We start from the raw sequence: 12,397 nt of genomic DNA on the forward strand, positions 1-12,397 counted from the left end.
TATACAAATGCTTGACGTTTCCTTTTCACCTTTCCTTTATCCCATTCCCTTCCGTCCATCCAAAGAGGTAACTGTTTTCCTGAAGTCAGTGTTGCTTTATTTTACTTTCCCAACTTTTTTTTCCCCCAGTCTCGCGGCCTGGCGAGGGTGGGGCTCCGGCGAAGGGATGAGGGGCGGGTTCCCCTCCCGGTCTCAGAAAAGCTCCCAAAATGGCAGCGGCGTGGCCACCCTGCCGCTGCCTCAGGCGGCCCACGAACCACCCACAGCGCCCTCACCAAGAAGTACCCGGCGCTCGCGACTGGCTGAGCCGGACCAGCGCCCCTGGGCGGGGCCGGCCCCCACGCAGCGGCCACGGGTCCCGCCCCGCTGGTGCGCATGCGCGCAGTCCCCGCAGGAAAGCGTTCGCGCCCACCCGCGCCCGGCCGCCGTCTCGCGCCTCGGCTCCCTCCTGTTTCCGCGCAGGCTTGTCGGCTCAGCGAGACAGTAAGAGCTGCGGTTGGCAGGGGGCTGTGTGGACCCAAGTCGGCTGCGGTGGCGCTGGCCTGTGGAAAATGCCACCAGGCGGCGCTTAGGTTCGTAGCTCAAGTGACGGCCGTTTCCCGCCCCGCCACCCCTGAACCCCTGCGACCGCAGGGGAAGAACCCGCCCACGCAGGGAGTACCGCACCGAGACGCTTCGGCGGGAGCGATGTCGACGGCCGGCTGTGCCGGGTGCGCCCCTGAGGTGAGTGCGGGCGGCGGCGGCGGCGGCGGCCGGGCGCGGGGCGCGGGAAGGAGGGGGATGCGGCGGCTGCTGCCCCGGGTCTCCGCGGGGGAGGGAGCCCGCGCGGGCCTTGGCGAGGCGAGGCGGGGCGGGCGCCGGCCGTGTGGGCGCCGGGGGCACGGCTGTGGGCGCGGTGAGCACCCTGGAGCCCTTGTCGCTCCCCACCCCTCCCGCGGCCCGAAAATTGTGTCCCCGCCGCTCGGGCGCTCCGGCGACGGGCGCGGAGGCCTCTGTGGCGCTCGGGCCGCCGCCGAGCCCGCCCCTCGCCCGGACTCTCGGAGTCGCCCGCGCCCTGCGGGGCCGGAGCGGGCTGGTGCCAGTGCCTCCCGCCGCCCCCCAGCTGATCTGACTAGTTTATAATTTGGAAAAACTCCCATTCTCACAAGGTAGGTTCTTTTTTCCATTAGAGGAAATTATAATTCTCCTTTGACAATTTTCTTTTCTGGTAGTTTCTTCGACGTGACGAAGGGATGATTTTATTCCTTGGAAAGGCTAAGCCAACCAAATGCATACTGACATTTAGGTCCAAAGCCAAAAAGAAATCAGTTTCTTCCTAGCACCGATTATGCTGTGGACATGAAAAGCATAAAAGTAGCAAACACAGGCACCCTTCTTTACAGATCTTTAGGGTGCTTAGTGGCTTGTTTGGCTAGCATAGGAGTTACCGAGAAATAGGAAAGACATCGCCTAATGTGTTCTGAAAGGTGGCTTTCGTACAACTGTGTACTCTATCCTTCAAATTCTTTCAGGTTGCTTTTGTGGAATATAAAATTGAGTGTGTAGATATATGTATGTGTAATATGTATTTTGTAGCAAATAAGTATATATATGTTGAATGGAACATGTGTATGTTCCATTCAATATATCATAGTAATTAATGACCATGGAGAAAATTAGTTTTCCCAAATAAAGATAGCCTAAAAATAGCTTTCTTTCTGGAATAAATAAAATAAGATTTTCATCCTCAGTATCTTTCCTTTACTTTTGAAAATATTTAACCTTATTTACACCACTAAGTGCTGATTGATTGATGATTACACAGATCTTACCAGCAATGATAAAGACAGGTATCAGAAAGTCTAATTGCCTTGTATTCATTCTAGGTTAGACCATTTGGTCTTTTTACAGTTTATCAGTTCCAAGGGTGTTTTCTAAAAAGTAGTAAATTGGCTTTCTGAATGACGTATTGTGCTTGAGTATCCTGAGGGTGAAACGAACATTTATTAACCGTTTTCCCATGGCAAGAATGTCCTGTAGGCGTTGCGTTGGACAAATTAGTGGAATTTCAGCTTTTCTTTATCTAGTGTTTTATCTCCTTCTGAGATTTGAGGGACTTTAACATGTCTTTCTTGGCTCAACAACTGACAGGTGCATAGTCCAGCCATGTTTTTTGTCCCTTTAACTATGGAATTGTTGCTGTTTAAAAAAAATTTCACACACACGTGCAATTCTTCCCGAATATATCACACCAATACCTCATTTTTTTCATGATGAATAAAAATAGTATATTCCAGGACTTGTGAACAGTAAATACTGTGACGTGCTAACAAACTTATTTAGTGAAACTGATGTCTTACTGCCCCCCACTGAAATTCCGTGTGTGCTGTGTTCTACCTCTTTAGTTTTAAACTTTGCAGTCGTTATCAATGTATGTAAAGTTCCTACGCTCAGAAAAGTGCACATATTCATCCATTTTTAGGGTTAGACATTTAGCCAGCCACTGAAAGGAACATCAAACTAACAAATACAATCATTTACCACAGGAATTTGGTTTTGTTGAATGGTGTATGAGCATACTAGCGTAACTCCTGATAGTGCAAAGCACCGTAGGAACCAGCTTCTAACAGGGTGAACTGCTCGTGCATTATCAAAGAACAGCCAACTTGAGCTGGAATGGTCAGGGACAGCTTTGTGACATTTCTGTGAGAGTAGAACCCAAATGGCCACCTAGTTTGTGGGTCTGTAGAGACCAAGGGGAGTTGAGAATCGTACTTAGAAACATGAGTGTGTCTTGTTCAGGAAAGTGAAGCATTTGACCTAGCTCAAGGAAAGGAGCTACACAGGGAAATAGTGAAAACTGATGACTAGGACAGGCTGCATTGTGGAGGCTCTTAAAAAAGAAATTTTCCTGAAAAAAAAAATCTAAAGATCCATGGAAACTCAGTGAAGGTTTTTGAGTAGGTGAGTGAAAGAGTAAAATCTATGACTTAAGATAAATTGAGAGCAGTGTTGACTAATATGTGTTCCCAGGATCATCCATCAACAGAGTTTCTTCAAAAGAATCTCCCAGGTCAAATCAATGGAGAAAGTACTGGGTTTCTTTACTCTGATTCTTCCCTAAGACATCAGTATGTTAATGTGCATTTTGATGTCCAAAAGGAAAATACAGCATTTCTCAAACCTATTTGACCATGGAACCCTTTCTAGGAAAATAAGGCATGGATCACGAATTCCATATACTTGGGCCAGTCTGTCTACAAACTGATATCTGTAAGATGGCTACTGGTCTATAATTTTAAATAACTCACTTGATTTAGAGCTTAATTCTTTGTTCCCAAATCGGTTGCAATGCAAGGTCTCTCCATTTTCTCCATGAGTGTGTCTGTGCTTTGGAGTCTTCTACTGCCAGGGAGTTAGGAGGTGGTGGGATGTGGAATGACGCTCCCCTGGCCCTCCGTGTCATCTGTGTAGACTGGGCACCTGCTGAGCTGTCCTAGTTGCTGTCTGGTCCAGGGGAGCCGGCCTGCACAAGTGTTACTGAGACCTGTCTGATCAAATCCAGTGACTTTATTCCTCGCCTACCATTCTCAGATTGATGGAATCGTTTCCCTGATCTGTTCCATGCTGAGGTGCAGGAAGTTCTGTGTGGCTCTACCAGGCTAGGTCTCAGAGATGCGAGTTAGCTGTTCTGTGAGGGCTTCCTGATTCCTCTTGTTTTCTATGCAGGAAATGGTGCCCATGTCCTGTACACCTCATTGCTCTGGGCTTTCCCCATGAGATTCCCACCTAAATCTTTCTGCCATGAATTGTTCTTGTTTCCTACAAAACTGAGTGTTGAAACCTCATAGGCAACAAACAGCTCTGTTATTCCTCATACTCGTCTGTAACTTCTGTTCTCTGAGGAAATGATGTGTCTCTTAAGACAGCTTAAGACAGGGAGAAAGATAGAGGCAAGAAATATGTGGGTAAGAAATCAATGATTATTTCAAAGATACCCCCTACCAAGCTTCTTAATACCCTATGGAAAATGCTGGTCTAAAGAACGGAGGGTTAACATCTCAAGAAGAGTAGGTGTGTGGTAGGAATGCTATCTCAAGTCTTGAGTATCGTGTGTGGTCGATGAGAGTCGTAACCCTCAGTAAGTGACGAATAACTCATTGTCTTTGTGGTCCTTCGTGCAGTCCTCCCCTACATGGACTCATGAAAAGCGTCTTGCTGTTGGGAACTCTTCCTCCACCGTATGAAGAGGGCCGGGCTAGCTTGCCGAAGAGATGGGGATCCATCTCGAGCCAGCGCCAAGCAGCAGACACGTGAGTCAGCCCCAGCCGAGCCGCCCCCTGACTGCAGGTGCAGCAGTGACCTTAGTTGAGACACAGACTGCCCCGATGCGCCTCCACCAAGGGGTTAACATGGGCCATAAGCAGATAAAGTGGTTCTAACCCATTTGTATTAAATGAATATAAACATGGAGAATAGAGGAGGAAGAAAAGTGAAACAATATGTGAGGAATAAAGGTAGAAAAGAGGAAGGGTCAAAGGTGATCATGGCCATTTTTGTTCTTCAGGGACTTTGAGAATCGTGGACAGGCATGTGCGTAGACCCGTGGTCGATGGACGCTTGGCCTCGTACTGTCCTTGTGCGTTTCTGTAAATGACTGCCACTTTCATTCGCGCTGATTCCAGGCGCTGTCCTGTTGTCACTGATGAATTCAAAAACAGTTATCTTAGTAAAGCACATTCTCAGGTACTAGACTCAACTAAATTCCTGATTAAATAGGTTTTCCTAAAGATTTCCTGAAAGTAGTGAGATAAATGTCATAAAACCAAAAAACGTCAAAACTGCAAAGGGACTGGGAGAGGCTGATAGCTCAGTGGTTCAGCGCGTACTTACTGCCCATGAGGTCCTGGGTTCAAGCCCCAGTACCTCCATTAACATGAAAAACAAACAAGCATACAAACAAACCTAATTACCTGCCCCACCAAATTCAAAGATTCCAGACAGGAGGGCTGTGGTGTGGGCTGTCAGGGACTGGAATGAGGAGGGGAGAGTGTGGGCCCAGCCTGGACCATCTCAGACTGTACAGGCCCCTCGGGGGGGGGGGTGCTGGCTTTTGAAATAGCCTTGACCCCTGGTCAGTGGGGACAGGACAGAGTGAAGCAGCTGTCACGTAGGGTGGTGGTGAGGGAGGCACTGGACTGTGATTAGACTTTCTACTGAGGTTCTCCAGGACATCCAAGAGGGTCTGTTCCGGGGCTGGGGACCTGGGTTGGGTGCTGGTGACTGCATTAGGTCCCAAGTTGGGTGCAGGGGAGGGCGTGCTGCAGCTGGCGCTGAGGCTCAGGTGAGATTTCAGGTCCCACTGCCACCCTGCAGGGTGGGCTCCTTGCCAGGTGTGAGATTCGTTGTGGGACCTTGGCCCCAGTCTCTGTCCCCAACTGTTGATTAGGAGGCCAGGGCAGGTAGCTCTGCCCACCACCAAGACTGTCCCCAGAGTGGTCCAGAGGCAGGGCTGGAGAACGGGCTTCCCAGTGATAGGGGTCAGGTGCAAGTGTGCCCAGTGCTGCTCAGAGGGGCAGCATGAGGAATTTGCAAGTTGCCTCCTCAGAGAACATGAACATTTGCCACTGAAGAGCCCCCACAGGGCCGCCCCCGGTGACCCATCATCCCCAACCAGCCTTTCTCCCCCTGGGGTCCCCTCCTGCCCCATCTCTGGGTAAGCCAGCAGGTATAGCTCTTACGCTTATGTTGAGTGCATGAAGCCTAACTCCCACCTTACAGATGGGGGCACTGAGGCTGGGAGGTGAGGGACGGGCCCGAGTCCATGGAGCCATGAGAGGGGCAGCCCAAGTCCAGCTGTCCTGGCCTGGTTGGTGGTTGGCCCAGAGCCGGAGGCCGGCCACACCCAGCTCTTGTCGTGCCTACAGACCTGTTAGGATGGACGCCAGGAGGGGACTGCAGAGCAGTGACCGACCTTATGTCGCTGGCCAGCTAGGCCCAGGCAGCAAGAAGCAAGGAGTCCCTGTGGGCAGGAGGCCAGTGTGTGCATGGTCCAGAGCGCAGCGGTGCCAACACTAGGAGGCCGGGCCAGCTCTGGGGCACAGACTGCAGTGTCCCTCCTCCGCCTACTGGCCTCGCTGCTGTGTGGGGTAATGGACGGGCAGGGGCTTTGGGAAGGGTAGGAAAACTGAGGCTTGGAGGCAGAAGGAACTTCACAGGATTCACGTGGGAACAAGTCCAGAAAAGGCGGTGCTGGCTTCCTGAGGCCAGGACAGCTGGGCTGCGTCCCCGCTCACCTGGACCAGGAGCTGCCCCCCTGCCCTGGGTGTGAGTAGGTGTCACACAGCCGGCACCCTCTCCTGGAGCAGGGCAGGTGACCCCAGGGTCACGAGTTTTGGGTCAATCTTTGGGGTTTGGTGTGGGTACTCCACCTTCCTTACTGTGACTTCGCCTGAGCCTCCGTTTCCTCACCATGAAATGGCGGAAGGGCAACCTTGCCGACCTGACCAAGGCAGGATGCAGGAGTCAGTCCAGGCAGAAGCCTGGACCCAGTGGCTGCAGGAGAATCTGGGTGGGGGATAAAGGAGGAAGGGAGCTTTCTGGCATGAGTGCAGACGGGAGGCTGATGTGGGCACCTGTGTGGCCCTGTGACAGGGAGCAGGGTAGGGGGGCGCCAAGAGGAGGCAGTTGGATGTCACAGCCAGAGACCGGGGTCTGACGCTACCTTCATCCCCCAAAGAATAGGTCATTTTTTTATGTGAGTAGGCAGAGATGGGAGGGGAGTTTGCACCCACATGGGCTGAGGGTCAGTTAGCGGGGCTGCAGGGAGGCTGTGGGATGGCTGGAATGAGCTTTCTCCTCTGCTCCCCTGTGCTGCATCCCCTCTGGCTGGGTTTACAGATCCTTCCTTGAAAGATGGGGTTGGGGAGGGGTGAGGTCAGAGAGGCCACAGAGGCCCAGAATGGGAGTGACCCCCATGGTCACCACGAGGCTTGCAGGCAGGCCCAGAGCAGAGGGGCCGTGCCAGTCTGTCCATCCAGATGAGCACATCCGAGGCCCATGTGGACTGTGGCCCTGGCCTGGGCTGCCCACTACTGTCACCCAGGCCTAGGTGGGAAAGGACATGCCCGGGCAGCTGACTTCCTGCCCCTCCCGCCCCTGCAGGTGAACACATTGGCAGGTGACAGGTGCATAGTGCAAGTTCATGAGAGCAGGGCCCAGGGCCTGTGTCAGGGCCCCAAGCTCGGGGTAGCACTGCCCTCAGCATACTCGAGTCCCAACCTCCCCACGGGGTTCACAGTCCCCTCTTCTGCTTCCTCTTCCAGGTGCTGCTGGCAGCCCCAGGCTGGCATCCAGGCCCCGGATGTTAGGAGCCACTGCTGCTCCTTGGTCACCTGAAGCCCTCTCTTCTTCCTGCCTCCGCTCAGCGCTCTGCAACCTGGCCCGAGCCCAGCCTGGCCCTACTCACTACCGGACCCTGGCATGTCAAGGCCTGGCCCACGCCTGCCTGCTCAGCCCGTGGAACTCTGGCGGCCCCACCAGCTAGGACGAGGGGCCAGGACGCTGCCCCGGGCGCACTATGGGTTTTCCATCCGCTGTTGCTGCTGCTGCTTGGGCCCCAGCCAAGTGTGGCTTCGGAGATGGATGTGCGTCCTTTGGTGGGCCGTGCCCCATGCTGGTGCAGGGCAAGTTCTTCGGGTACTTCTCGGCAGCCTCTGAGTTCTCCGCCAACGCCTTGCGCTCCTCCTGGACTCTGTGCAATGTGGACCCGTGCCGCTGCAAGCTCTGCATGAAGGTGGCCAAGGTGCCCACCTGCAGCAGGCCCGCCCATGTCCGCGTCTACCAGTTGGAATCCTTCCTGGAGTCCACACCCAGCTACCTGGGCCTGGAGAGCTGTGATGAGGTGCTGAAGTTGTGCAATTCCTCACGTCCCCTAGCCTTCCTGCAGGCCAGCAGGCAGTTCCAGCAGATCGAGAGACAGCTGCCACCGGACAATGACACCAGGCCCCAGGGTGAGGCCCTCCCACCTCAGTGACAACTTCTCCGGGGAGCACCTGGTCATGGGTAACCACAACCCCAGTGATGTCGCTGGCGGCCCTGAGAACTGCCTCACCAGCCTGACCCAGGACCGGGGCGGGGATGCGCTCCAGGTGAGTGACCGTTGGGGACAGGCCCAAGGGGCAGCCCCTTGGGCAGAGGGCAGTGGGGAGAGGGTCTCTTCAGGCCTGCCCTGGCCACCCATCCCTGAGGGCTCCCTCGGGGAAGCCGGTTGCACTGTGAGAATAGGGACCTGCCTGGGGTGCCTGCCTGTGGCCCCAGGGCTAGGCATGGTGCAGCACACTGGGAGGTGCTTGCTGAGTGTTCAGGGCAGGATGGGTCTGGTTTCTCCCAGGATGAGGGATCTTTTCGTTTCCGGCTGGGGGAAGGCCCCTCCTCTTCTGCAGGTAGGACGATTCTGACGGGCCAGCAGGCTGCTGTGGCCTGTGGCCAGGGTCTTCAGGGGCCTCCTGGGACATGGGGGCAAAATGAGGAGAGTGGGCTGTTGGGATGTGTGGTCAGGAGATGCAGTTTGGGGGTTGCATGTGTTGTGGCCGCACAACTCCTCATCCTACGTACGGGTAGTTCCCCAGCTCCTGGGAGGTGTTCTGCTCCAGGGATGAGGGGCAGTGAAGAGGCACAAGGAAAGTCCCTTGTGTCCTGGTGCTGTCTTCCGGGTCGGGGGAGGGAGGAGGCACTAACACCCAGACACAAGAAGCAGGCGTTAGGTGCGGGGTGAGGGGGTCCCTGGTGTCGGGACTGCGTGTCATGCGGAGTTGGGCTGATTTGGTCAGGGACCTGTTTTTAAGATTCTGGAAGAGGTGCAGGCAAGCCTTGTGGCTGTCAGAGGGAAAGGCGGGTGTCCCAGTGTGCTGGGCGGGTCCCAGCAAGGAGGGGCTGGGGCACAGTCCACCTTCTTAGCAGTTTGGTTTTCTTGGTGAGCGGGGCACCTGTGCAGGAGGGCATGATCAGTGGACTGGGACCCCGGTTGGGCCTCCATGGCAGCAGGACAGGTAGGAAGAGCTGCAGACACTTGGAGGGGAGCCCCCCTTTGCAGGAAGCCCAGGATGTTGCGAGAGGCTGGGGCCTTAGCCAGGGCAGGGAGGGCAGCAGGGACCAGTCTGGGCTGGGCTTTCCTGCCAGCAGGTCATCACGGGAGCAGGTGATGTGGTCCTGAGCCAGTGGCAGTCATGGATGCCACAGAATAGCACCTGTAGAGGCACAGAATAGCCTAAGTGGGGCTAGAGAGGAGGCTGGTTATCCTGGACCTGTTTCTATTCATGGCCCCCGTCCGAGTACCCCAGATTAGAAACGTGTTGAAGCTGCGAGGTGCTGGAGAGGATCAGGAGAGGAGGGAAGAGGTGGCCAGACCCCCCGGGAAGAGGGTGCAGGTGTGGCATCCAGGACACATCAGAAAATCCCGATCTTGCACCCATGTTTCAGGGCCCCCAGCGCTGGGGTGGGAGGCCTGAGTGCAGATCTTCAGGCTGGGCAAGGTGGTGGTCACTGCCACCTTGGCTGGGGCAGCTTTCCTCCTTCCTTCAGGGTGGAGTGTGCACAAGGGGTGTGTGTGCGTGTGTTCAGTGCATGGTGCACGTGTGTGCACATGGTCACGCCTGCCCCCTTCCAGCATGTCAGCATGTGTGTGTGTGCATTGCGTTCTTCTGTGCATGTGTGTGAGCGTGGGAGGTACTCGCATCCACCGTGTGTGAGTGCGTGTGTAGGCCGATTTCAGCAGTTGTGACAAAGCGCGTGTTGAGGCTGTGTGGCAGGGCTGGGGCCCTTGAGGGAAGACGGCTCACAGGGCCAGTGGGCTGGGGCTGCCATGATGTGAAGCAGGGAGCTTGGCTGCAGGACAGGACACGGTCACCCAGCCCAGAGGCAGCTCAAACCCCCATGCGCGTGCCCCGGACTCCAAAGGCCTTGATGCTCTGAGACCTTGGGAGTAAAGATCTTGGTGGTGGTGACAGCAGCCGCGTCTGAGTGTCTCTTTGTGCAGGAAGCACCACCTGTCAACCAGTTTACTCCTCCCAGCAGCCCGGGGATGTCTCCTTAGCGAGGCGCCACCGGCACGGGGCCTTTGCACAGGCTGTCCCCGGGGCTGGCACACCCACAGGGCCCCTCCCTCAGCTTGTCGTGCCCTGGCCGCCCTGACCCTCTGACCATGCTGCTTCAAGTGGCAGCAGCCCCAGCCGCACTCTCACTGCACCCTGTCTCTTTCTCTTCCCACATGGCGTCGCCTGTGAACACTGGGTAATTCCTTTTTTACTTATTCTTTGTCCTGCCATGATGTAGTCCCCAACAGGGCAGAGGAGTTTGCCCTGCTGGCTGATGAAACCCGGCACACAGGAGGCCCTGGATTAATACCTACGTAGTGGAATGAGGCAAAGGGAGGTTAAGGCAGCAGCCAGGGTAACACAGCTTGTAGGGGGAAGACAGTGGGCAGAGCCAGCTCTTGTCACCTGGTGGTGCCGCCTGTGGTGTCTCCTGCACTGTGCTCTACTGGGAGGGGGAGTGTGTGTGTACGCATGTGTGTCAGGGTGCGGTGGCATGCAGACCAGAGAGGTCCAGCAGTCATTCAGAAGACACACAGCTGAGCCAGGCAGGTGCTTGTCCCAGATTTTGCCGGCCAAGCCTGTGCCAGGGAACTTTGCCTCTCACAGTGGTTAGGGGAGGCTGGTTCACCTGTGTCCCTCCATCCATAGCCCAGCTAGGAGTCAGCAGGAGGCCCAGGCCAACACGTGGGCCGTTTTCAGCTCTGCCCTCGCCTGGCCTGTCCAAATGCCACATGGCCACATCAGGCATCTGGCTGGGAAGTGTTTCTTGGGCCAGAGCAACTGTCCTCTGTCGTCCACCTCTGTCCCCGCTTGGCGGTACCTGTGCAGCTGGCCTCCCGCTCCCCCGGCCTCTCAGTTCCGTGTCCCTCTCCCTCTTATGGTAGTCTTTTGTGCATTTTCCTACCCCTGGCCAGATGGGCCAAGTCAGGACCCATGGGTGCTGGGGTGGGTGGGACTGGGGACTTGGTGGGGGAATTAAGAGAGCCGTCCTGTCCCCTGTGGTCCTCATTTGGACATCCATGCAAGGGGCTGAGGAGGAACTCCCATGCCCCAGGACAAGCCCTAACTTCAGAGGCCCTGGAGCACACCCTGAATGCCTGGGCAGCAGGCCTGGTGGGCGAGGGCAGGGCAGGAATGGACTGGGGCTGACCCACTGCCTCTGCTGCCCCACCTACTGGGCTGGGGAGAGCTCTGCCCAGGGAGCAGGGAGGCCCAGCAGGATGCGGGCCTCTCCCAGGGCCCTCATCCCAGCCCACAGGGGCCATCGAGGCCACAGCCTCCAGGCTGGGGTGCCAAGGTGGGATGGATGCTGGGAGCCCTCTCACCATGTACCCTCTCTCCTGGGTGACCAAGGCTGCCTGGCCACCATTAGTTGGCTCTGTTAATCCAGTAATGAGACATAAACGAGGCTTCCAGACAGAGGGGGCATTGAGCCAGGGAAGAATGGCTGCTTCCTTCTGGGCCTGGAGGGGCAGCCCACCCCCCAGCCTTGCCCACTCCTCTCCTTCCCCCTTATAGCCCACCCAGCCCAGGAGCTCTGTGGCCACCCAGCAAAGGGGGTCCTGAGAGCCTCTGCCCAGCACTGTGGGCCCCAGGAGTCCTTATGGACAGTCCCCCATTGTGGATGCATTAGTCTGAATAACATTTGTCAGGTGTCGGCTGTGAGTGGGACACTCATTAAAGATATAAAAGTGATAACAGAAATAGAAGCCACGACTCGCTAAGTGTCCCTCCGTGATGGGAGCACGGCCAAGGTCAGGGGTCAGTCTGTTTCTTGGATCAGGGCTCCATACGTGATGCGGAGCAGCCACCAGTAGTTGAGTGTCCCTCTGTGGTGGAAGCCTGGCCAAGGTTGGGGGGTGGTTTGTGACCAGGATCAGGGCTTGCGTGTTACTGGGGCCAGGCACCCTGTGTCCAGGATCAGAAGTCAGCCTGTGATGAAGATCAAGGCTCAGTGTGTGACCAGGTTCATGTCTAGGCTTGGGGGTAGTCTGTGCTCTGAGCCGGTGGCCCCCTGCCAGGCCTCTCCTGATCTGACCCCTCCTCTCCACCGCCTCCTCCCACCACATCCTCAGCACCTGGGGCACCACGGTAACCAGCCCTGAAATAATGGGTATTTTTGCAGCTGAGGCCTAACCTGAGTCTATCCTGAAAGACTGAGCTCTGCAGCAGTTGCCATGGGAACCAAGGGGCATCCTCTCTCTCCCACCCACTGCCAGTTTCCCCGTCACTCAGGCTTCCACCTGACACCTGGGCTGGGGCAGCAAAGGGGGATGGGCAGGACGTGCCCACCCTGGCCCTGCTTCCAGTCCTGTCTCCTGGAC

At 56.0% G+C, this 12,397-nt stretch overlaps 2 protein-coding genes across 3 annotated transcripts in view; both read left to right on the forward strand.

The window, feature by feature from the left end:
• The window catches only part of LOC116150809 (uncharacterized), a 104,920-nt gene extending 97,427 nt beyond the window's left edge, over nt 1-7,493 (forward strand). Inside the window, exons 13-14 of one of the 2 annotated variants that reach the window (XR_010378142.1) lie at nt 463-723; nt 4,164-4,295. Coding sequence is in view for 1 of the 2 variants with exons in the window: in XM_064480211.1 (XP_064336281.1) it covers nt 4,164-4,292; nt 7,305-7,377 (202 nt within the window). In the remaining variant the exon portion in view is untranslated. Of the gene's footprint in view, nt 1-462; nt 724-4,163; nt 4,296-7,304 lie in introns of those variants that run through there. The other variant, XM_064480211.1, reaches the window with a different exon arrangement.
• A 65-nt stretch (nt 7,494-7,558) lies between these two features.
• The window catches only part of LOC105101248 (adhesion G protein-coupled receptor B1-like), a 28,552-nt gene continuing 23,713 nt past the window's right edge, over nt 7,559-12,397 (forward strand). Inside the window, exon 1 of the mRNA XM_064480213.1 lies at nt 7,559-8,129. Coding sequence (XP_064336283.1) covers nt 7,559-8,014 — 456 coding nt within the window. The 3' untranslated portion in view covers nt 8,015-8,129. The remainder of the gene's footprint in view (nt 8,130-12,397) is intronic.

This window comes from Camelus dromedarius, chromosome 27 (assembly GCF_036321535.1).
Source record: "Camelus dromedarius isolate mCamDro1 chromosome 27, mCamDro1.pat, whole genome shotgun sequence".
Lineage (NCBI taxonomy): Eukaryota > Metazoa > Chordata > Mammalia > Artiodactyla > Camelidae > Camelus > Camelus dromedarius.